At 35.7% G+C, this 24,872-nt stretch overlaps 1 protein-coding gene across 16 annotated transcripts in view; it reads right to left on the bottom strand.

The window, feature by feature from the left end:
• Positions 1 to 24,872, bottom strand: part of SMG7 (SMG7 nonsense mediated mRNA decay factor) — an 84,553-nt gene that overhangs the window by 15,631 nt on the left and 44,050 nt on the right. For all 16 annotated transcript variants that reach the window (XM_070590989.1, XM_070590998.1, XM_070590996.1 and 13 more), the window contains 11 exons: positions 23,061 to 23,092; positions 20,588 to 20,705; positions 18,416 to 18,548; positions 12,017 to 12,188; positions 10,761 to 10,832; positions 9,743 to 9,893; positions 9,220 to 9,355; positions 5,260 to 5,422; positions 4,752 to 4,908; positions 1,453 to 1,523; positions 142 to 202 (listed from right to left, as the gene is read on the bottom strand). In XM_070590989.1, the coding sequence (XP_070447090.1) occupies positions 142 to 202; positions 1,453 to 1,523; positions 4,752 to 4,908; positions 5,260 to 5,422; positions 9,220 to 9,355; positions 9,743 to 9,893; positions 10,761 to 10,832; positions 12,017 to 12,188; positions 18,416 to 18,548; positions 20,588 to 20,705; positions 23,061 to 23,092 (1,266 nt within the window). The remainder of the gene's footprint in view (positions 1 to 141; positions 203 to 1,452; positions 1,524 to 4,751; positions 4,909 to 5,259; positions 5,423 to 9,219; positions 9,356 to 9,742; positions 9,894 to 10,760; positions 10,833 to 12,016; positions 12,189 to 18,415; positions 18,549 to 20,587; positions 20,706 to 23,060; positions 23,093 to 24,872) is intronic.

Below are 24,872 nucleotides of genomic sequence, written 5' to 3'. Positions count from 1 at the left end.
CATTCACTATTAGTTTGCTGCTGGGAAAACAAGACAAAGCTGGGATAGATTTAAGGTTCCTCTACACTCAAGCGTGATTCCTGTTAACTTTAATACTGCAATCACAGGCAATGAAACAAACCTCCTTCAGCTGCCACCCACCTGAAAGAAGGTCTCAAAGCCAAGAATCCTTGTAACTCAAACTCCTCTGGAAGTGGTGTAACTAGAGAAGCAGAAATCAAGATTTGTAAACATTGTAATTAAAATACTGTTGTTCAGGAGAATAATGCCCACTGAAAAAATAAACAAAAAATAATTATCTTCTACACAGAAAGAAACTATCTATAATGCTCATAGTTCTCTGTTGTTCTTTACAGTAATCCTAACAAAATAACAACTATTAAATCCTCCATTTTGCCTTTGGGCCCTAGACACTGCCGTACTACTCACCTACTACTCAATGCTGAGGAGGATGGGTACAACAGACTTTTTTTTCCAGCAGTCTTAAAAATTCACAGCCTCAGATCCAGTAATCCTAATTGTTTAGGTATCTCTTTGTTAGTCAAAGTATTGAATAACAACATTGACATCACTTGGGAGCTTGTACGAACTGCAGAGTTTTGGGCACTATCCCAAACATACTGAATCATAAACTGCATTTTAACAGGATCCCAGGTGACTCATTTGCAAATTAACACAACTTTAGCACTGATCTAATGGAAGAAATATAATCAGAAAGGAGTCAACTACAGATTGTTCAGTGCAGGATTTTTTAGCATGGGGAAAATTTTAAAGCAAATGGACTATGATTAAATAAATTAATGGCATAGCCATAGGACAGAATATTATGCAGCCAGTAAAAATCATGTTTTGAAATGTTTAAATGACAAAGAAAAATGCTAGCAATATAATGTTAAATTTAAAAAATGGTACAAAGCTGTATCTGATACCGATCACATGCAGACGTGTATATGTATACATAAGATACAGGCCTAAAGGAAATACACTATGACTTGAATATGACGGAAAAAGTATCTCTGTATGAGAGAACTATGGATGACTTATGTTCTTTATGCTTGTATATTCCAAATGTTCTATATGATAAGCAGGTATTACTTTGACAGAATAATGTTATTCACATTAGTCCTTTTTAAAAAAAATAGTAAGAATGAGGAGGAAGGGAAAAAGATGGAAAGAATTTGAAGGCATTGCACTCTCTGGACTCCTATTCAAATGTAGCTAAACAGGAGAATAAGCTACTGAAAGAACTGGAAGAACATTACCTCTCCTTCCACCCACTTCATCAGTGTAGAGTTCAAACTCACTTCTGAGATACTGAACTTAAAAGTCAAACACTTAACAAAAACCTTTTGTATCCTAAAGAGTTTCTCTGTTCCTCTCGGGCCTTGAGCCCACTATTAGTGATGGGGAGCAATGTCAACAGCACAAGGTTAAGGCAGACCTTAGTCTTACCATTAGTACTTGAAAGATCCTCTTCATGGGGATGAAAACTATTTAGAAGAGAAATTAGCCAGGGCCAAATGCTGTAAATTAAACAAACAGTTCAGACTTTTTTGTACACAAGAGAAACCAGAACACTAATAAGCCACGAAAATGTTATCTATAGGACATAGACTTTCTGTATTTTTCCCTTGCTTCAGCATTTTAAAGCCCATATGATCTCCTAAAACATATTTTCAAAGGTGTCTAGATAAAAAGATACACGAGAAGGGTCAAATTTCCAGGATAGGGACCTACTACTGCAGATCATTTCCCAGGCTCCGAATTTAACAACTGGTGAAAATAATTTGTTAGTTTTAAAGACCGGAAATTGATATTGACTGAGAAAACTGTGACCAGAGAAACAACACATTATGTTTCCATGGAGATTTCACTCAAGTTATCAGTTGTGGAACTGAGTGTTAGTTCTTAAACTGTGACAGGATATGGTTACACCACAGTTAATCACATTCTCTGTTCAAGGTGATGAAAATGCCTTTTTGTTTATGACACAATAAAGTCCACACACTGTTCCAATATCCTTACCTCTAAACTGTTTCCTAATACACAGTCAAATTTTGCAAAAGTTTGCAAAATATTGAAAAATATTTTTAGTACTTTAAATTTGAAGTAATCGTGTTCTACTTAAGGTAATAGTAAGCTTTTCTTGGAATATATAACAACCAATGCTGGTGAAAAGTGTGGTTAAATAAAAGGCCTAGGGTGAGGTGCCCAGGACAGAAAAATTGCATATAAATATCACATCATGGAAAAAACTGGAAGTAGAGAACTATTTCTGACAGTTGTACACTTTGAAATATGGAAAATGCTATTTAAAAAAACAATGAATATATATATATAAAATATAAGAGGGGGGCCAGCGCCATGGCTGAGTGGTTAAGTTCGAGCGCTCTGCTTCAGCGGCTCAGGGTTTCGCCGGTTCGGATCCTGGCGCAGACCTAATACAGCTCATCAAGCCATGCTGAGGCACCATCCCACATAGCAGAACGGGAAGGACCTGCAACTAGAATATACAACTATGTACTGGGGGACTTTGGGGAAAAGAAGATGACAAAAAAAAAAAAGATTGGCAACAGATGTTAGCTCAGGTGCCAATCTTTAAAAGAGAAAAAAAAAAAAAAAATATATATATATATATAAGAAGAAACAGTGAAGAACAAATGTCTCCTGAAAGCCTTTGCAGATGTAACATATTATGAGATAGTTGAAAAAGGTTCATAACCTAAAAAAGAATATTAGAAAAGAAAAATCTTCATGCAACAAATATGAGATTTCAAGAAATCTGTATTTCTCTGTATTTCAACAAACGCAAATTGCAGAAAAAGAGCATGAGTAGATGCCTTAATGATACACTGCTTTACCCCATTTTGAGTCACCTAAGACTAACTTTGCTTTCCACAAAGGAAAATATACATCACTACTTCAAACATTTATTACCTTAGGATAACACATTCTCAAAAAAGTACAGGAGAAAACAAGTTATAGAAATTGAAAAGGTTCAGAAGCAAGAATCTAAAGATTATCTGAATATATGTAAAATCCTGAGTTCACAAAAACAAAGGATTGTTTCTTCATTATTTAAAAGACATAAATGAAGATTATCACTTTAATGTATCAGACATATAAAGAAAATCTCCAGATTTAGAGAAATACCCTACTAGTGTCTTTAAAATGAGTAGTAACATAATTTAAGACACAATGATAACTGTAAAGGCTTAATTATAAAGATCCTGATAAATCTGATAGGAGGAAGGGGGAACAGTAAATGACGGGGAAGAAAAGAGGAAAAAGGAAGTTTGTAAATAAAACTATTCCTTCTGGCTGAATATCCTTTGCCATGACAAGAAACGGGAATGCACAGAATGGGTCAAAATGGTCACCGTACAGGAACAACAAAACAAAACAAAACAAAAATATCAATCCCTGCCCATAAATATGAAAACTCTATAAGCAAATCTAAAACACAGAATTCTTCCATAGCATTACTGATACAGCTTAGTGAACCAAACACAAGTTTGGGTTCTAAATTACACAAGGGAAAGAAAACTACATAGCCTCTGGGTTAAGAAATAAAAATTCTGTGCAAGGAAGTGATGCCTAAAAATATGTATTACTTACTAATACCTATACTGACATGAAAAGGAGATGTGTAGTATGCTGTGCTATGTTGCTAAAATCTATTCATGACAAAATCAAAAATGAAGGAGCTTATAGTCAGGTTTGAGGGAAAAAGAAAGAGAATTACAAAGTCGAGGGATCACAGGGTCTTAAATGCAGCCTGGCCATTTTCTAGGTTGTGACCTTGGTCAATGTGTAGATGCTGAGCCACAAAGCAGAAATTTCAGAGATTCTACTTATACCCACCATCAAAATATGCAGGGATTGGGGCTGGCCCCGTGGCCGAGTGGTTAAGTTCGCGCGCTCCGCTGCAGGCGGCCCAGTGTTTCGTTAGTTCGAATCCTGGGCGCGGACATGGCACTGCTCATCAGACCACGCTGAGGCAGCGTCCCACATGCCACAACTAGAAGAACCCACAACGAAGAATACACAACTATGTACCGGGGGGGCTTTGGGGAGGAAAAGGAAAAAATAAAATCTTTAAAAAAAAAAAAAAAAAAATATGCAGGGATGAACTTACTACTCACTGCAACTTGCTGTAAAGGAAGTATTTATCCCTATAATGAAAGGTAAATGGAAAGCTTTCATTTGTCACTGTGAAATCAGTAGTTTCTAAGAACTGTCAGAGTTATTCTGAGTAGAGATTACAGAGAAAATCCAGAGAGCCAAAATAACTTTCAATCTTCTACGCTTAAAACAAACAAATATAACTCAAATTGGGTGTCACTGTGAAGTATTAACAAATAACTTATGTATAGAAAAATGAAGTAAAACTCTCTCCCCTTAACACCTGAACAGAAAATTGAGGCATGTTGTAATGGATAAGAAACAACTTGGTTTTACTTTAATTTCATTTTGAAATGTGATAAATGCCTTTTTCCCCAGGATGGCAAGTAGGAATAGGGGGAGTGCACAGGGAGTCAGAAATCTTTAAGATTGTGCCTCACTTGAAGAATTCAAACAAATAAATGAAAAACATACAAAGAGGTCTTCAGTTCAATTTCCAGAGAGTAGGTGGAAAACACAAAGTCTTCCGTTGTTCAAATGTTGTGTTTTACAAGGCAGTTTCTGCTTTTCTGTGACTATCAAACAAACAAAGCACACAAGCTAACATGAAATTCTAAGACACTTACTACTGTCTTTCATCCACCACTGCCTCCTGAAAGACTCTGGGTCTGAGTCTCAGCCAGTCCATGGAGACCTTGACTGCAGGAAGGGGATAGGCATTGTAGGACTCTTCCTGAGACTTGTTCTGGAGAGGACACTTGCACAGGATGCCAAGAAAAGACACTTAAAGAAAAAATGTATTCAGAAAGCATCAGATATTTGAAACTGTATAACAGTCCAAATTAAAATATGATTATGAGCCTTCTGCTGTATCTTACTTAACACTTAAATATTTTACAGCTTCCTTCTAAAAAGGCATTTTCTTTCCAGTGTTAAAAATGTTATAGAGTTGCTAAGTGGGTGTCAGCAGATAAAAGGATAGAACTTAGGGTCTAGGCCTCCTGATTCAATATTAAGAAATACAGGACACTTTGTTTTTTACATATCACTAATGCTTTGTTACAATGATAAAAATGCCTAAGATTATGCTTTCCAAAGAAAATGGTACAGAAAGTTAAATGATTTAATACTCACTAAAGAGGGCCAGCAACTGTGTCCAACACAGCTGTTCATCTTGGCTGTAACTATGCTGTTCCGTCTCATTGCTAAAGTCACGAAGGTGATGAAGTTGAAACAGGTTAATGACAGTGACATGAACTAACTGCTGAGAGTTGAAAGCTTTTTGGAATAGCAGCCTCTGTAAGAGAAGACAGGAATACTGCACATATTATCACAAGAACAGGAACCATCTTCAACACAAGAATTAAACTAGCAGTCTATATTTACAGCCACATGGGTAACAGTAGAATTAACAGATGAGTAAATTGTTCTACTCTTAACTCCAGTATTTTAATCGAGTCTGATGTGGTCTGATGTCTCTCATGCTGACTCTCTGCCTTGAAAGGAATTAACCCAGACAACATAGAGCTGTCTGAGCTGTTTTTCACAATACTTTTTTTCCCTGAGAAACTGCATATTTTTTCAATGTGATCTGAAAAAAGAAGTTTTGGGGGTCCATCAATAAATTTATACATCTTAATCCATTAGAAGCTGTTTTATAAGAGATGCACATGTACTAAACTACTAAATTGAGACCAATGACTAGAAAGTAGATGCACAGTGAAAAACAGAATTTCAAACAAAAAGACAAAAAAATACATTTTTGAACTCTTGATATGTAACGTATGACTTCCAAAATACGTCATAAAATTTACTCTTTCAAAGGCTTGATACATTTAAACTTATTTATATTTGAGGTATATAGCAAGAATATACTCTGAAACACATGGTAAATGACAGACTAACGCCATTACAAACGTGTTACAGGCACTTCTAGAAATTATTACACTGATATTTTCCTCTATTGGAAAAGTACATGCAAGATCTTCATCATCAAATTTCTTTTACTTAATAACTGTGTGTTTGTAGTGACCTGCTAACCAGCACTGTAACGAAGAATTCACCTACATGCTCTGAGTTGGTGGCCTCAACTTAAACACCCTTCTACCTTAATATCCGCAGTTGTTTTAGATAACTCCCATATTAAATATTTTTCAAACACAAGTTCCTAACAAAGTTGATATCTACTTAGAGATGCTATCTTGGCTTCACCACAGCCAACCTCAACCTCCCTCCTTGCCCAGGGAAAATTTTGAGAGACAGCGGGGAGTCACTGTCACTAGCTTTATGGTGACAATAGATAACCTTACTTACAGTTTTACCAGCAGTGACAAGAGATCCCACCATCTCAGAAATTTAGAGCTGCCTTTGCCCTGAGATTTCTTTTTCTATTTACATGTTAAAGAATCTGAAATAGCCAAAATAAGTTCTATGATTCTATTAGCAAGATCTTTCACTTTATCATTGGCAATAGACACAATTCCATTCCACTTTAACTCTACTCTCCCTATCATCTCTCAGCCTCCTTGTCATCTGCCATTCCAGTATATACATCTAGAATGCTTACTGCTTCTCCAAAGGCATCAAGAATTTCTTTCCTTTCCTCACTAAGTCCTGAAATCCTATCTTTTCTCCAGAATTCTCCCACAGAATTTCTCCTTCAATCTGAACATCCAACCTTCTAGATAAGCTGACCATTTACACAAATGAATAATATTGGCATAAAATGAGAATATTAATTTGTATTTTTCAAAAAGCTTTTTTTCTTATGAGTATAATACAGCAATGTATCCCTTGTATCTATAAATCCACTGGCATTTATTTTAGAAGGCAACATCCTACAGAACAGAATCACAGCCCTCTAAAGGACTTTTTTGTGTATACATGGAAGTGCTAACGCATACGAGTGTGGCCTAGACTAGCAAGTGATAATATAAGTTCACGAAGGCCCAGACTTTGTCTTGTTCTCTCCTGTATCTCCAAGAGCCTAGAAGAGCACATGGCACACAGCAGGTACTCAATAAAAACTCAGTGAAGTACTCAGTGAAAACCCACACCTTGACAAGTAAATGCGTAATTATTCAGTTGTAATTTCATAAAATTTAGATTGTACTGTAGTGAGTAGAGGGTCTCCCCAAGAACAAAATCAAATTGGAACTGACCTACTGTGAGTCAAAGACGCTTTTTAACAGCAGCTGAGGACTATACTGACTAAACACCATTAGGGAAAAGCACACATTTAACAGATATAAAAAGCCTTGTATTTCAATTCCCAAATCCCAGGCCTTAAATCCTTCAATGAACCTCAACTTGGTAAACATTTCTGCTTAGTAGCTAAAAACTGCAAGTTAGAGAGACACACTGAAGTGTGGATGATACTGATTATCTACAGAGGCTTTAGAAACACTTTTGAGTATTTACTCAACTATGCTAAAATTTCACTCCAACAATGTTCTTCTGATATTTCAGTATTGGGTAAGTGTTAAAATAGATCTGTCTCATACTATGTTTAACTTTAGAGTACTGAAATGATATTCCAAAGTGTATTTTAGCAATTGCCCACATACACCCACCAGAACTTCACATACAGAAATAGATATCTGAAGAGAATATTAGTGTTTGAGGTTGAACCAAATGCAAAAATGACTAGATTCTAGACTAAAGTAACTTACAGAGACAAGATCTCATTAAGGTACATTCTCCCTCCCTCCCATTTAGGTAGTATGTCTCTCAAAGAACCAGAGCTGGAAGCAATCTCAAGAGGTCATCTAGTCCAATGCCCTGCTACTAACAGGACTGCACCTAAACCATCCAAGAAAGATGGCTGTCAATCCAACTTTTAAGTTCTCAAAAGAGAGAATCTTCAGCAACTTCTTACAGATCTCTACTTAAATTTTAGGATTTAATTTTATTTCTGACCTCAGGAAAGACACAGATACGTTTTTTAAATAATCCTTCATACACCTGAAAACTTACAATGAAACTATTTAGACTTGTTCTTTTCAGGCTGAATAGCCTAGGGCGTTAAAAAGTTATTCTTTTCATGCACCCAACTCTATAAATCACGGTCTAATTTTAAATAGGCCACTAAGAGAAGCAGAAAACAGCAGGGGACTCTAGAAGCTTATTTTAAAACAAACTATTTCTATTATAGTTATTTAGTATAATCTCTTGCACATAAAAACTATCAATTAAAAAATGATTATCTGTAAAAACTATTTCATACTGACTATATTTGGCTAACTTATGTCTCTTAACTGTCTAAGTCCTACAGTCTCTGGAATATGAGACTTTTATAATACTTATAAAAGTGTAAAGCAGTTATAGACAATTCCCCAAGTGTATATAGAGATACCCAGAAGTAACCAAGAAATATAAAATGTTCTTAGAGACTGTCTTGTTTACTGTTGGTCCCAGTGACTAAAACAGTGACTGATACACAATGGTCAAATATTTACTGAATAAATGAATTAAAAATAAAGTTAACACAATTTTGACTTCTCCCATATTTTATAGATTACATTTAAACTGCTAATTTAATACATTAATAAGAGATCACTTTCATATATATAAACAGAACAAAGTTTACTTAATTTTATGTCCTTATACAAATCACTAAAAAAAATATTCCTATTGAATGAAATTCTCATTTCTTTCCTTCAAACTACCAGAAATCCTGATGGATCAAAGCACAATAGAAATAATGAGCTCGGCTTGCAGAATGGAGATATCTATAAAGTAGGTAACAGAATCATATCTAAGAATACAGAAACCATCAAAAGCAGTACTTTCAAAATTGAGGAACAAAGGGGCTTAGTCTGAGAAGGAAGGAGGAGTTGTTTTTTCCCCACTTTGATACTTTCTGCCAAATAGCAGCTACTTAATGAAACCACCGCTGCTGTATTTCTTTATATAGACAGTACCTCAGTTTGAATTGAGGGGATGCTGTAGGCAAGGATTTCATACATTTCAAATTTAACTTTTACCAATAATTCACAGTTAAGTAATGACATAAAAACTGCGAGTCAGCGTCCTCCAAATCTTATGCTTCCTGATTTAAAAAAGACAGAAAATTCTCTATTTTTGAAATCTAACCTTAAACTGTTCTTCCAATTTCTCTCGAAGAGGGCTCAACTTTTCCAAGCTCTTACTCAGGTACACATGACCGTGGAATTTAATAAAGGCCTTGATGAAGTCAGAAACACTCCATTTGGTTTTCACCTCATCCCGGCTGAAATGAAAGAAAAATTTCCATGAATCTTAGGCAGCAAAATGGCTCAAACCTCTTAAAGGAGGCTTCAGTTTGCAAAAACACATGATTTGAGCACTTGACACACACACAGAAGATCTGTACGTGACTAACTTTGCAACTGCAACACACTCAGAGGAGTTCGCATTCAGCAGCCTGTACTCTACTCGGAGCAAATCAGATGCTGGATGGTCGAAATTCAGTGACAACTACCCACAAAACTATTACAATACATCTATATGTTTAGAAATTAGGCAACTATAAGAAAAAACAAGCATCAGTAACTGGCTATTATTTCTTGTATGCCCAAATTTGAGGGGTAAAAGGCTACCGGGTTACACAAAGTCCTCTTGGAAAAGTCAACCCTACCTTTCCAGTGCTTTAGAAAGTGCTTTTTGTAGATTAGTGGAGGCAGCTGGGAAAGGGAACTTCACAGCAATGCTTCTGCAGTAGTAGAAAATTGTGGTCAGGTGGTCTCCTTTGGAAGAAGCTAAGATAGCCAACTGGTTGTAAGGCTGACCTAGAGGAGAAAGTGAAGATTCTAAAGTAACCCAAGATGCACAAAGTCTTGCTATCAGAATACAGATGATCAGTTTTTAAACCTTTAAATTAATAATGGGGAGTATTTTATAAAGTAAATCTCATGGCTACTTCATTACAAATGGGCATAACATAAAACAGCACACTTCACTGACGGTACATACTATGTTTAGTTTAAAAAGTCACATAAGTAGGGCGGAAGGCACTGTAAGTTCAAATAAGACGTCAGAAAAGGCTAGATAGTAAATATTTTTAGCTTTGTGGGCCAAGAGTCTCTACCACAACTACCCAACTCTGCCACTGTAGTGGGCAAGCAGCCACAGACAACATGAAACGAATAGTTTGCCCCACTGCCACCTGCTTTCAAGGAGCTCCTTTTAGAATCTGAAGAAATTTCAATATGGCTTAACAAGAAAGACCTACATCACCAAAAATCTGCTGTTAATTTCTTTAATTAAAGAATCACTGCTAACACCTATTTTGAGGCCATCAAAAGACAAAAGCGCTATCTTTTAGGTAATAGATAATTTTTCGGGAGGAAAATGGTAGAATTAAAGAGATAAGTATTCTATAAGTCATTATGGAAGCCAGAGTTGTTGAATTTTAGAACACATTAGGGGATCTATATCTATATTGCTTTACTGACAACAGTTACCTTATTTTTAAAAAATTCATTTCCGGTTATATAGAATGTATAGTTAAAAGGAGAAATAGGACAATTAATACCAAAACTCAACATCTTTTGCTTTCATAAAACTTGAAAGAAGAGCCTTGAGTTATTTTCCACATTGCTATAAAGAATAAAGTGTCATAGTCAACCACAAGTTGACATGAGAGGCCCACTCACCATTAGAGGGGACAAGCTGAGCTGCATGCCTATAGTAGGACTCTGCCTGGCTGGTCTGATTTCTGTATCGAGCTGAGAGGAGGAAAAAGAAAATTTAGTTTAAAAACAAACAAACAAACAAAACAATCAGTAGGGTAACATTTCCAAAACAGGTATAGTTTTAAAGTCTAAAGATAATAAACACATTAAAATTAATTTAAAATCATTGAAGATAGGAAATACTTTAAAACAAATTAACTATAGGATTATGTGTGAAGTGTCCATCCGGCCTTCCCTATTTGGGACATTCAGCATGTAACCAATTTTAAAGCTTACCTAGCCCCCATTTTCAGGTCCTCCAGTGTCATGCATCACCAGCTCCCACTACGGACTATGCTGGTGACCTGGAGCCGGCCCACAAGAAGGGGTGAGTTATATGGCACTTAAAAACAAAACAAAACAAAAAACACTATACAATATGATCTGGAAATTATGTATTTCTTCAATATCTTATAAAATGATTTTGAAAAATGCCTCATATCTATTGCAACATTAAGAAGGTGTGTGCAAAGAATACACTGAAAGCAAAAACAACCTAAATACGCTGCTTGTTGCATCTCTGCAGAACTTGGTGCTTATTGATGTGACTCCTAACAGAGTCAATGATTTATGACATCAAGATATCTAAAATCCTTGAACTTAAAGAAATAATGTTCTCCATTCCTTGTTATTTGAGGGCAGTCAAAATATAATCCTATAGTTAATTTGTTTTACAACCTTTTTAAGGTCACCTTAAAGGAATGAACAAGAACAAGTAAGTTACATAACACTCCCAGATAAAACATATAAAATAGAAATACAAATTTAACTTTAAAAAGGAAACAAAAATTAGCTTATAAAGCACTAGTAGGAAGGAAAGAAGGTAATCTAGCTTCAGAAGGAGTAATTTATAAACCTCGCAATTAACTGAGAAAATATTATGGCACCACTTTGAAAAATTTAGCTTTGATTATATTTTTGCTGTTTATTATTTGCCTACAACTGCATAAAGACTGAATAACATTTAAATCTTAGTGAAAGTTACTTCCTTCAAGATCCTTTGCCAATTCCAAAACACTGAGAAAATCTAAGTTTCTTAAAACACATTTTTATAGTTTCTTCTAATGACAATCTAAATTGTGTGTGCATGCTCAGTTTAAAGGAAAAGAGTTTCTTTCTATGACTACTCCAAAGACAAGAATGGAGGTATTATCAATTCCTTCACACCAAAGGCTCACCAATGTCTCCAAGGTGGACGAGGCAGTGCTGGCAGATATAGGAACAGGAGCTAGACTGCGGCTTCACTATGGCGCTGGTATGCGTCTGTTTATTGCTGATAATTCCCAACTGGGAAGACTTCACACGGCATGGTAAATCTACATTAAACACTGTACACAGTTCTTGTAATAACTAAAAGGAAAACATGAGCAAGATTTACTATTAAGTCAGAACTGGTAAGTCAGAAATGTTGTACCAGTAAAGTCTGTATACTTTAACAGATGTATCTAATATCCCATACTGCTAGAGATCTGAGCAAGGACTGTAAGAAAATTATATGGTAACCTTTCATAGGATAACTAGTAACATTCAATAAAAATCATATCTTTTCAATTTTCAAGTATTAGAGTAACCCAAGATGTGTATCCAAAAGGAACAGCAGCATTTTTTAGAAATACTTTACCTGACTAGGGTATACAGACACATTCAGCAAGCAACTCCATGAAATTATCCATCTACTAAATAGATAGTGTGTTACCCTAACTAGATTGCGTGTTATCCTCTTAGAAATAACACAAAAACCATCAAAGATTGGTTGGTTACAAACCTGACTTAAATGCAAGCCAACACATTTGTCAGACTTTAGGAGTTTCTTGAGATTTATTTTCTTAAGCCCAAGAACAGTTCACGTTTTTCACACACAGTAGATCTGATGGTACTACATATCTGGAAGGGACTTTTGACATTATACAGACCACCCATTCTTGCCCAACATTTCTTCTCTAATCTTACAGTATGAGAGGTTCCTCCTCCTAATCAGATCTAATTCCTCTGCCTAAGCATGACTATTTTATTCTTTTCTGTCTCTTGCCTGCCATCCCCTCACTCTTTTATCTAACAAGCAAGAACTGAAAAAAAAAAACAAAACAAAAAACAAACCCAGAACCAAACACTCTCCGTTGACCCTAGACTCCTCCTCTAGCAACCTTCTAATGTCTCTTCCTATTCTCAACTAAACTCCTTCAAAGGAGTCCATGTATCATACCTGCTTTATCAATTCTGATTCACTCCTTAATCCATTATGATCTGGCTTCCACACAACCCCTCTTCCCATTCTACCACCTAGTACCACTCTAGTGAAACTGTTGTCAATGTGACAACCAGTTATCTGATAAGTAAATACAATGGACATCTTTCAGTCATCATCTTACTGGACCTCTCTGCTGCATTTAAAACAGCTGATCTTATGGTTGATCACTGAGCTTTTCTAGTTCTTTTTATCTCACCAATCATTCCTTTTCAGTCCCCACTCGAAGGCTTTTCTCCTCCCACCCTATCCCCCAAAGGTTTCACTCTTGGTCCCCAAACAGTTTTTCATTCTATTCTCATTCATTCAAATATTTACTTACAAATACATTCATTCAAATATTTAATTATTGTATCAGACACCATGGTAAGCAATAGAGACACAGAGATGAATAAGAAAATCTGCATCTTTGTCTGCAAGACAAGTACATAAAGTAGGGGGGAAAGAGAGGAAAGGGAGAAACGGGGAGGGAGAGTTATCAAACATGACAGACAGCATAGGCCAACTGAATATTCTACATTTATAATAAACTTTATTCCCTAGATTATTTGATACATTTGTCTCATTTTATCCTCATGTTAAACTAGTAGCAATACAGTATACATAGATATAAAACTCCTTTTTTCAGATGAGGATATGAAAGCAACAGAAATATCAAGTGATGTGACTAAGCCTACAGAATTAGACATACTTTGGCTCTATTACCACTCTTTCTAACGTGCAGAATTCACAATACAAAATAAGACACCTTGAGGACCCAACTCAGAAAGATTTGAAATGTCCCACCTTTTCCCTAAAAACCACCTCCATAACTGAATATAAATTCCGTGAACCCTTTCTCACCAAGCATACAAATTATCTACTTCATCTTTACTTATACCTGTACATTTGTAATGGGCAAGAAATTTGCTAACATAAAACTGGGTAAACAAGTTAATGCCCAGAATGGCTAGAAGGCAAGAAGCACAGGAAAGGAACAAAAAATGGAAAAAAACAACAGATGACTGTGGAAGATGGCATGAAGAAACGTGACAGAAGATAAAGAACTGAGCTGATTAGGTACTGAAAGAACAGACTGGAAAACTAGGCAAGGCTGAGCATCTATGAAGAAGAAAAAAGAATGTTCACAAAAAGTAAATAAACACGGTTAAAACATCATGTGGAACTTTTTGCCTGAATCCAGGAGTTGTGGGTGGAGATATCAGAAAAGTTTCTGCTGGCTCAAAGATTCTGGGTGAGAGTGTTTCTAGTTGGTTTAGAGGCAGAGACAAGGTGGAACCAAAGAAGAGAAACAGATGTTTCATAAATTGAACAAAACTGTATTTGGCAATTATCCTGTGAAAAAACTTATTACACTATTTCACTGCTCTTTACCTCTTCACTCAATGCTAAGAATGGAGAACTAAGACAACTCAAGTCATCTTTGACTCTTCCCTTACCCTGATTCCACATATCCAATCCAAACCATCAGCAAGTCCTATTGGCTATACTTCAAAAATCCATCAATTTCTTTCCATTACTACTGTAACATCCTAACTAGCTTCCATTCCTGACCCCTGCTAATTCACATCCAGGGTAACCTTTTAAAAATGCAAATCTCACCATGTTACCCCCTTGCCTACTCTTCAATGGCTTGCAACTACATTTAAGATTAAAATTCAAAACTCATCTTAGCCTAGAAGGTTGTACAATGATCTGGACTTGGTCTACTTTCTCAATCTGATGGCTTAATCTGCACCGCTTGTAATCAAGAAAGATGTATGAAACATTATTGTTAGCAACATCACTAACTGTTGCAATTATCAAATCAAAATAATATAAAAATGCAAGTAAAAAGTCCTATTAATATTGATATCTGAAAAAAAGGTTACTGTTCATTCTACAGCTGTTGTAATTATTCAACCATTGCCTATGAAATGCAGGTGGGGAAAAAAATCAATGATTATAAAAATTTCAAAAAATAAATTGCAAAATTAGATTACCTATATATTTTTCCTTATAAAACAATATTTTGAGATATTTGAATGATTTTATCATTCACCTGCTTACAAAGTGTTTTAGCAAATACCATGCCCCCTCAATAAAAATGATAATTCTTGCTTTACTTCCTCACAGATTCGTTTATCAATGTCCAATTAAACCTCTGGAAATCTATTACATGTATGTCACATCATAAAAATAAGAATCATTGGGGACGGCCCAGTAGCATAGTGGTTAAGTTCTCAGGTTCCAGTTCAGTGGCCTGGGGTTTGCAGTTCAGATCCCCAGTGTGGACTTATGCACCACTTATGAAGCCATCCTACATATAAAGTAGAGGAAGATAGGCATGGATGTTAGCTCCAGGCCAATTTCCTTCAGCAAAAAAAGGAGGACTGGCGGTGGATGTTCAGCTCAGGGCTAAACTTCCTCGAAAAAATAAAATAAAGAAAAAAGAATAAGAATCATTTTCCAAGAGAACAAACCAATCTGTACAATCTGTACACTGGCTATTATAAAAATGTATTGCAGGGGCCAGCCCCATGGCCGAGTGGTTAAGTTCACGAGCTCCGCTTTGTGGGTTTGGATCCTGGGTGCGGACATGGCACTGCACATCAAGCCACGCTGAGGCGGCATCCCACATGCCACAACTAGAAGGACCCACAACTAAAAACATACAGCTGTGTACTGGGGGGCTTTGGGGAGAAAAAGGAAAAATAAAATCTTAAAAAAAAGTACTGCAGAAGTAGATGCCTTCCCTCTCCCTCCACTAGGGCCAGCTGCACCAAGTCCCTACTGCTCCCCCGCACTTCAGTTGTGCTCATAGTTCCAGTTTCTATTGCATGGGGGAAGGCAAAGAGATCTGAATCAGAAATGAGACTGGAGTTTTAAAACTGGATCATGATTCAAAAGCCTAAAAGCAACCAGAATGTTATGGAATCTGTGCAAGACATTTTGATGGAAATCTAGAATTCAACAAAAGCATAGTTGAAAGTAGTGACTGGGGAGGAAAAAAAAGATACCACTTTTGTTAACACCCCACTGAGCTGAGACTACTCAATTAGCACAGAGAGTCAAACTGTAAACATAATTTTATATCATGATTTTTCACTTAATAGTAATACAATTTTCTCTTCTTGAAACAATCTTCATAACTATCATTTATAATAGTTTCTATTTCCATTTAACAGATATGCCATAATTTATTTATTACTCTACTGTAGGATTTTGGTGTTTCTTTCAAATTTTAAGATTTGAATTGCAATACCTATTTGTTTCTTTAAATATAATTATTATTGTCATTACTAAACATCCATTGATCTAAGGACAAAGAAAAAACTTATTGCCAAAAATACCCCCAACCTGATACCATCTATCTGTATTTCAAAAAACTCTAAATAAAACAAAAGGACAACAGAAGAAACTGGAGAAAAAGATGTTTGTCAAAAATAATAGAAAAAAATTAATATCCATTTAGAGTTCAGGCAAATCATCATGGAAAAACTAGGTGCCAAATGATGAATAGGAAAATAAATGAATAGATGATTATATAAAATACAAATATCTAATAAAATATGAAAGAAGTTCAACATCACCAGCAATCCAGACACTAAATTTTAAATGAAAAATTATTTTCCATCTACCAAGTTTAAATTACTCAATCATTCATTCACTTTTATTGAAAATACTTAACACTGGCAAATGTACATCAAGATAGACACTTGCATACACTGCTGATGGAAATATAAAAATATAAATAATAACCTTTTAGGAAGACAAAACAACGTTATCAACAGTTTTAAAACTTTACTCATCCAATGATTTCACTGACTATCCCATGAACAAGTGGTCTCCAGGAACTAATCCAGTATTAGAGAAAATGCTTTAGACATAAAGATCCTTATCAAACCGTTTAACGGTACAAGAAAAACCTTACATTATGTTTATAAAGCAGATACAAGACTGGATATGTACAAAAGTATAAAAACACCAGAAAGATATATATTAAAGTGGTAATTTATCCTGAATGGGAGAATTATTAAAAATTTCTTTGACTTTTATATAATTTTCAAATTTCTTGAAATTAGTATGCATTGTTTTTATACTCAGAAAGCAAAAAACATATCTATTAACGTATCCATCTCTTCATTTAGACTGGATATGCTCTTCAAGATAAAGACTGCCTCTTTTCCCTCCATATCCTCTGTACCTAGCATTGTATCTTACAAACAGCAGGCTTTCAGCAGCTACCTGTAAAATACATCTGCTTCAAGGACTAGTTAGTGGCACACCTCAACCCCTCTCTCCAGAAGTATCAACTTGTACTGTTAAAATTAGCATTAATTTGAAAATAAATTTTGAGAATAAGAAACACAAGAGTTCTTTCAATGATGAACTGTGATGGATGTTTTAGTCTAAGTAAAACAACTAATCTCTTGAAGATGATGGCTAACCAACCATATGACATCTGCCAACACTGAGAGTCTTTCCTTCTTTTTCATTCAAAGAAATGGTACAACCAAAATGGAACTAAAACACAGGCAGCAAAAGTCAAGCAGCAGTATAGAAAGAACAGCCTAAAGATTTCTTTCAGTGCAAGATCCTCAAAACCTTGTCTTGTCAGTGTAAGATAAGAATTTCTATACGAACATTTTATTAATTAAATTATGAATGCTATTACTAATGGATAAGAAGGAGTCTTCTAAAGGATTCTGCTTACAATAAAGAAAATTCATTGTTCAGAAAAAAAGTTTCATTTATTCTTTTACCTTGTCAGATTTAGAAGTTATATCAGGATATAACCAAGGACAAGGAAAGTCTCTGAGGATGATGAATAATAGCTTATTATTCAAAATGAGGAAAAGCTAATCCACTTCTTAGGTAGTTTAATAGCATTTGAAGCAATTGTATTATGTATACAAATTTTACTGTATACATAATACTATGAAAACTCACTTGCTATCACAAATTTTGACTATTTCCTACCTGGCACAACATAGCTGTTACTTTCACGATGACTATACCCATACCTATAAATTCACATTTGCTCGAATACCGTTTGTAACTAACTACTGCTGCTGCTTCACTAAGGCACTGCTTTTATTACACTTTTTCTATTCACACAGTTATACCTCCAACCTTTTAGCTGAAACATCGACCTTTCTAAGAGCCAAGTCTTCATTATTTGAAAGGTGTTAAGGTAAACAATTTGGGACATTTCTATTCATTTGAAATTATAGGTGATCAATGGCCCACACAGTGGTTATACAAAGTGCTTCTATAAACAACAAGATGTGTACAAAGAGAATATTCACCACTAATTCTAGGAAAATTGGTATACAATGCAGAAACTCACCTGAGTGTAGAAGCCACTAGCTGCCTCTAGGAACAGAGAAAGATTTGCCTGAACTTCACTCCGATTCGGGTTTGCTCGATTCTTTGCCTGGCCTTGTAGTGTTGTGATCTGATTCTTAAAGGCATGATTCCAGCTGAAAACAAAATGTAATTCTATTTGGTATAGCAGTGACTCACTGGGCAGACACTGGTCCCCCTGAGAACAAGAAAGAACTGTTCGTTATAATTATAACACACTAGACAGTAAACCAGCATTAAAGTTATTCACTGATTTAAATAACTTTATGCTCCCCTTTGAACAAGACTAGACACGCAGTAGAATCCAACTGAACTTAATAAACACTTACCAAATGTTCGAATAATCAGATTGGGGCTTCAGCTATTAATCTTTTAGAGCTACTAGAGTTACCACCTATTTAGGAATCCCAGTACGAAATCAGAACTACAGTGGCAAGACCGAAGTAAAAGTAAGCTATTAACAAATTTCCATACAATGTGCCAAAAAGCAAGTGAGTGTACCCTATCAAATGATACATATGGGGGAAAAAGTTCTTTTGCAAATATTAAGCCATATCTCTTATTTCCCTGAAATCTATTTCCCACAGCACTCAGTTCTATTTCTATTTAATAGTTTATTTCCTTTGGTGTTAATATTTTCTTTGGAGCTGGAAATATAAGCCCATTTTTTAACATTTCAATTTTGGCTATTTAAAATAAGAAACAACACAATGCTGAAATATGGTATACCAAAATCCCGTTATAAAATGCCTTTCATTAATCAAGTTGTACAGAGAACCATTTTAAATTCAGTTATGGTAAAATATAGTCAGTCACTCCCTATCCTGGAAATTAAAGAAAAAAACACAGAACTAGGATGGAGGGAAGCTATTACTGCCTTGATGAAAAGAAGCAAACACAGATAAAGGGTTTACAACCTACCTGGAAAGTACCTACTTCTTTACCAATGTCAACTTTTGAGGCTCTAGAGCACTGGGATTTTTGATGACTTATGAGGGTGTAATCACTCCCTCAGCATTTCTGATAATCTTAACCCTGACTCTAACATCACAGACATGGAGTGCTTGTGATTAAGGTCTATTACTAGATCTCCCCAAAATACAAAGTATCAAGAAAGGTGTACAAGACAGGAAAAACTAACCTTCAGCACAACTTAGGGTAATGGGCATTTCTAAACAGCATATTCTTAATTGATTTTTAATTTTCCATCAGGCTAATGTCCGTGTTCCAAATAATAGGGCAAGGCCTTCCACGAAAGGCACTTGTTTACTCACTTGAGAATCTGGTCATCTGCCATCTCACTCCTCATAGAAAGAATGAGTGGAATAGCCTAAATATACAAAATCTTTCTTTAGTCTTAGTCGGGGGGGTGGGGGAGAGAAATACCTATTTATTTGACTAAAAAGAACTTTCCTTACAATGCAAACACATTTTCTTTTGGGAGAAATTTTCAGAATCGCATTTACCAAAGAAAGATTTATCTAAAGCCTACTCTTGAATTTCTTTTTCTAAATCATGGCTTAAATGTAGGACTGAATACAACATAAAGAATCCAAATACTGCCTCTTAGTACTTGAAATATACATACACTTGTTTTTATGATATGCCCTAAAGACCTTAATAAGACTCTACTCTAAACATTTTCCCCTCTTGCCACCTAAGACTGTATCTAAAGTGATACCAATGGTCAAATATTTTGTTTAAAAAAATCACAAGTATGAGGCTGGCCCCATGGTGTAGTGGTTAAGTTCCACAGGTTCCACTTTGGCAGCCGGGATTTGCAGGTTCAGATCCTGCGTGTGGACCCACCACTAAGTTAGCCATCTTGACCCGATGACCCACATACAAAATAGAGGAAGACTGGCCCAGATGTTAGCTCAGGGCTAATCTTCTTTAAGCAAAAAAAAAAAGAAAGAAAGAAAAAAGAGGAAAGTTGGCAATGGATGTTAGCTCAGGGCAAATCTTCCTCAGCAAAAATAACCCCAAAATCCCCCAAAAAACCCCACATAACCACTAAAAAAATTTCTTTTTTCTTTTCATTGAAAAAGCTTACTCTGAGATAGGTTAAAAAGAAACAACCAAATTGTTCTTTTCTATTCTAAAATCTTCGTGAGATTCTCGATTTTACAGGGACATCCCAAGTGATAATACTTACAGATCCTGTTCTACTTTCTTGTCTAAAGCGTATTCCAAATCAGTAACTAGCATTTTCTGGTACAGGTCCTGCAGAGCCTGCCTGGACGTCCAGACCTCAGCTGGACCCAGCTTAGAATCTGAAGTAACAAAACAAAACAAAACAGTAGACAGATAAACAGCTAGTTAAGACCATTATACCACACCAATGATTCATTCCCTCTCCATTGCCCAAAACAAAATCCTGCTTTAAGTGTATACGATAGAGTGCTACGGAAGATTTAGACTACTACGTTTCAAATGACTTCCACCTTTTGATTAATGACTAAACCTGGTTTACAATGCTTCTGTATTCGTCTTGTAGCTTTAAAATAAAACTATGAAATGAAAAAGGCCAAAAAAATAAATGCTTCACCCTTTGCTCTTGGTTTGGATTTCCATGTATTCATATCAGAGGAAGCCATACGCTTCATAAGTCACCCCATTTGAAGTGATGGACTGCCAAGTTGGTCTGTTTATTCTTATAAGTATATCTCTTTGTCCAAAGCAGCTTTTTTCTTTTTCTTTTGAATCATTCTTACAACTGTCCTTACAGAATCCTCACGTCAGCTCACAATCCAGCAGTTGTTTGGGCACTCTGCTGTTACTCTATATATGTCAAGCCAATAAAGCCATGACAGTGAGCATTATTTTAATGATTGGTAAGACTGTTTGCCAAGACACTTTTGTGAGCAATTCATACTTGCCATTCAATGTAAATGAGAACTGGGTAGCAGACAGTGATTAAACTGCTCAAGATGCCAAATGAGAGACCGAGTGCAAGATGAAATCAGGAAGTCAGGCTCTCACTACACAAATACCAAATTGGGGCCATAATGTCTGCCAGAGTCCTACAAGGCACAATAGCCTTTCCAATTACTAGGCTTATGAGTGTAATAACTGACAGTGAGCTGCCTCAATAGAACTTCTTAATAATGGACTTATCAATTATATACTTCCACCTGCTAGGTAGGTTGCCTGGTTGCATTTCGTATTTCGCTGATGCACAATGGCCTAATCTTCACTCTTCTTTAGGTCTTCTGTGAGTATCTATAGCCACCATAATCCTATTCTGCAAATAGTCTCCTGAATATTTGAGTTAATCCTCAATGGAGTTTGCTGGCTACTAAAAATAGGGCCTACTATCAGCTTATTGGTCTCTTATTAAGTTTTTAATGACTAAATAAATAGATTTATAGATTTATTCAACCCTGCTTCAATTCATCAATGCCAAGAAAAGGATTATAAGGAATCATTAACTCTGATCTATCAGATGGACTATCATTTAAATGAGTAGACTTACTATCTTAGTTAACATTTCTGGGCAGTCAAATGTTCCCTATAAAAGTCAAACTCTAAGCCTATTTACAGAGGGTGTTCAATACTTAAGAAAAAGTAAAAGGCATAGATGGCTTGACATTGCTCCATGCATGATTTCTGTCATAAATACAGATTATGCTTCCAACGCCAATATAAGAACACAATACGGCAGCTCAGAGCTGACACCGATATCCGTAGTATGGAAGATGCTGACAATGATATTAATAATGGGAAGAACTGAAGTGCTACTAAGTAAACCCATACAGAGTGTTTTTGGTGGGGTTTTTTGCTTTTTTCCTTAAATGACAATGAAATTACTCACAAATTCTTTGAACATTTGCCTGCAATTCTAGAAGTTGAGAAAAAAGAAGAAATAAGCCCATTTCCTCTTGATTGTAAATTTTGGCAAGAATGTTCGTTACCACAATAGTTTCACTCTTCTTCATGGATTTCACTGCAGAACTAAATTCCTCAAAAATCAGAATGAGATTCATTATCATACATCTCTTACATTTTAGGACGGCCTATAGGGCGGCTATTATAGAGAGCATAATGATCACTACTTCGTTACTGCCATATATTTCCTACTTTAGGAGTAAAAATCACCTGTTCCTTTTAGTTACTAAGTCCAGCTAATCTTTCAAAAACATCTTAGCTATTATTCAAAACATAAAAGACAGAGAGAAAAGAAAGGTGTCAAGGTAGCTCACTCAATTTCAAGGATGTTCAGTAGAGTTTTCCTGCAAATATTTTTTCTGAAGGTTTACCTACTATTCAAGTTTGGGGAATTATAAACAGAAGATATGAATCTAACACCAGACATTTGTGTTCATATGATATATGAATTATTTTTCTGTATGTCTTAAATTGTTGATAAATAGCTCATAAAAATTAATGCTTATTGTATTAAATTAGGTAATATTCAATTCAATGTAGCACAGATTATATAAAATTCTTGACAAGTCATCTTAGTAAGAATTCAAGGTACAAAAACAGTAAATATTTAAAGCAAATAGTAAGTTATCATCCTTTTTGGCAACTAGCCCAGTCCTACAAGTAATACAGGAAAGATGATACCCTTTCCTTAATTTAGTGGTATAAAGTAAGTTGTGAAAAACAAATAAGCCAGCCAATACCTGTCATGTCAGCCTTCAGGACTTCTGCCTGCCTAAAAAAGGGAAAAAAGAACATTAGTTAGAAACAAACTAGGCCTACCCAACATAAATAACACCAAAAGTTAAAAGTTAAGTAAAATCATACACTACAATACGGATGCCTAACAGCTCTATTTGTGGCAGTGCAAACAGTGTCCCTGCTTTCACATCCAAGCTAGCTCTAGATCATGGCAAATTGATGCCGTTACTTAAAAGTTTACAGGATCATCATAAACTTTTCTACTGAGTAGAGTTCACTTTCTTGCTGTTTTTCTCCAAATCTGATGTTTTTAAGATAACATTAAATGATATTCACTAAATAAAAAATTTTCCCTCAACGCAGACAGGAAATCCTATGTTTCTCAATTCACTAGCCATTATATTTCAAATCTCCATTCTCCTCATGCTGCTAATTTCTGCACCGTTCCTCACCCCTGACCCCTTTAAGCAAAGGACAGCCTCATAGCTCAGGAAAAACAATGCCCAGTCACTAAATACTACATTCTCACAGCCCATTTCTTTCTTTCTCTTGTTAAAACACTAGAGGTACTGCAGCTCTTAAGGCCAGTAATCTACTTAGGTATGCTCTTTCTAGCCTTTCTTAAGGACTTCTGCTCCTTTAATTATCCCTTACCTTCTTTCAAAAATTTTGAAACTTCCCTCTCTATTGGATCCTTCCTTCTCTTCAGTATTTAAACATGCCCAAGTCTCTCACAGATTTTAAAACCTTCTGTCCCATGTTCTCCTCTAGCCGCTTTTCTCTCTCTTAAATTCTTCAAGAAGTGCCTGTATTCAAGAGGTCTAAAACTGAACTCATGACCCATCCCCACTTGCATCCCTGGTTCTCTTTTCTAGTGTTTTTTACCTTAACAAATGTATCACAGCTTTCCAGTTGTGAGGGGCAGACACCTGGAAGACATCTATGACAACTTTCTCTCAAATCCCTAGTAATCTCTCAACTCCAGAGACTTTTACCTACTGAATATATTTTGAATCTGTCGATTTTCCTTTACTTCCTCTTCAGTCATCCTCATTCAAGTTACAACCATCCCTTGCCTGGATTACTGCAAAACCACCATTTTCTCCATTTCACTCTTCTCCCCACTGCTGTCAGAGGGATCTTTCAAAAATGCAAATCTGGCCTTACCAATTGCCCATTTAAAACACTTTAATGATTTCCCACTGCTCTTAGGGTAAACAACATAACCTTTTTAAAGTGTCCTACTCTTCAGTAGTCATGTGCACTCTAAAAAGAGTCTCTGCACTCTATTTCTACCATTATTTATTTTCTTCTCTCCTTGATCTCTGTGCTCCAATCACTGGACTTCTGGTTTCTCCAATGTGCTCTGCTGCCTTCACACTCAGGGCCTTTGTAAAGAAGAGTCCCTTTGCTAGGAACACCTTCTTCCCTTTTGTCTGGTTAATGACTACTCATCCTTTGCCTCAGTCACAGACATTATTTCCTCAGGAAGCCTGTCTTGAACCCTAATAGATGAAGGATATTTCTGTTTTATGCTCCCAAAGCATTCGTATTTGTTCTTCATAATATGCATCACAGATTTTAAGAATGCTTGCCATCACAACCCCTATGCCTACTGGCACAGCACTAGCACACAGTGGGCATTCAATAAATACTATTTTAACTGAAGAAAAGAAAAAGGATAAATCATGTTCATATACTCTATTTAAGAAGGTAAGTATACAAGCTTAAGAGATTGCCATTCTTAAAAACAAAATTCGACATAAAAGCTAGAGAATATTGAGAAATTCTAAAATTTTTACTGCAAATGTTTT

The sequence above is a fragment of the Equus przewalskii genome, chromosome 23, assembly GCF_037783145.1.
Source record: "Equus przewalskii isolate Varuska chromosome 23, EquPr2, whole genome shotgun sequence".
Classification (NCBI taxonomy): Eukaryota; Metazoa; Chordata; class Mammalia; order Perissodactyla; family Equidae; genus Equus; species Equus przewalskii.
This window is presented reverse-complemented; position numbering and strand designations above follow the sequence as displayed.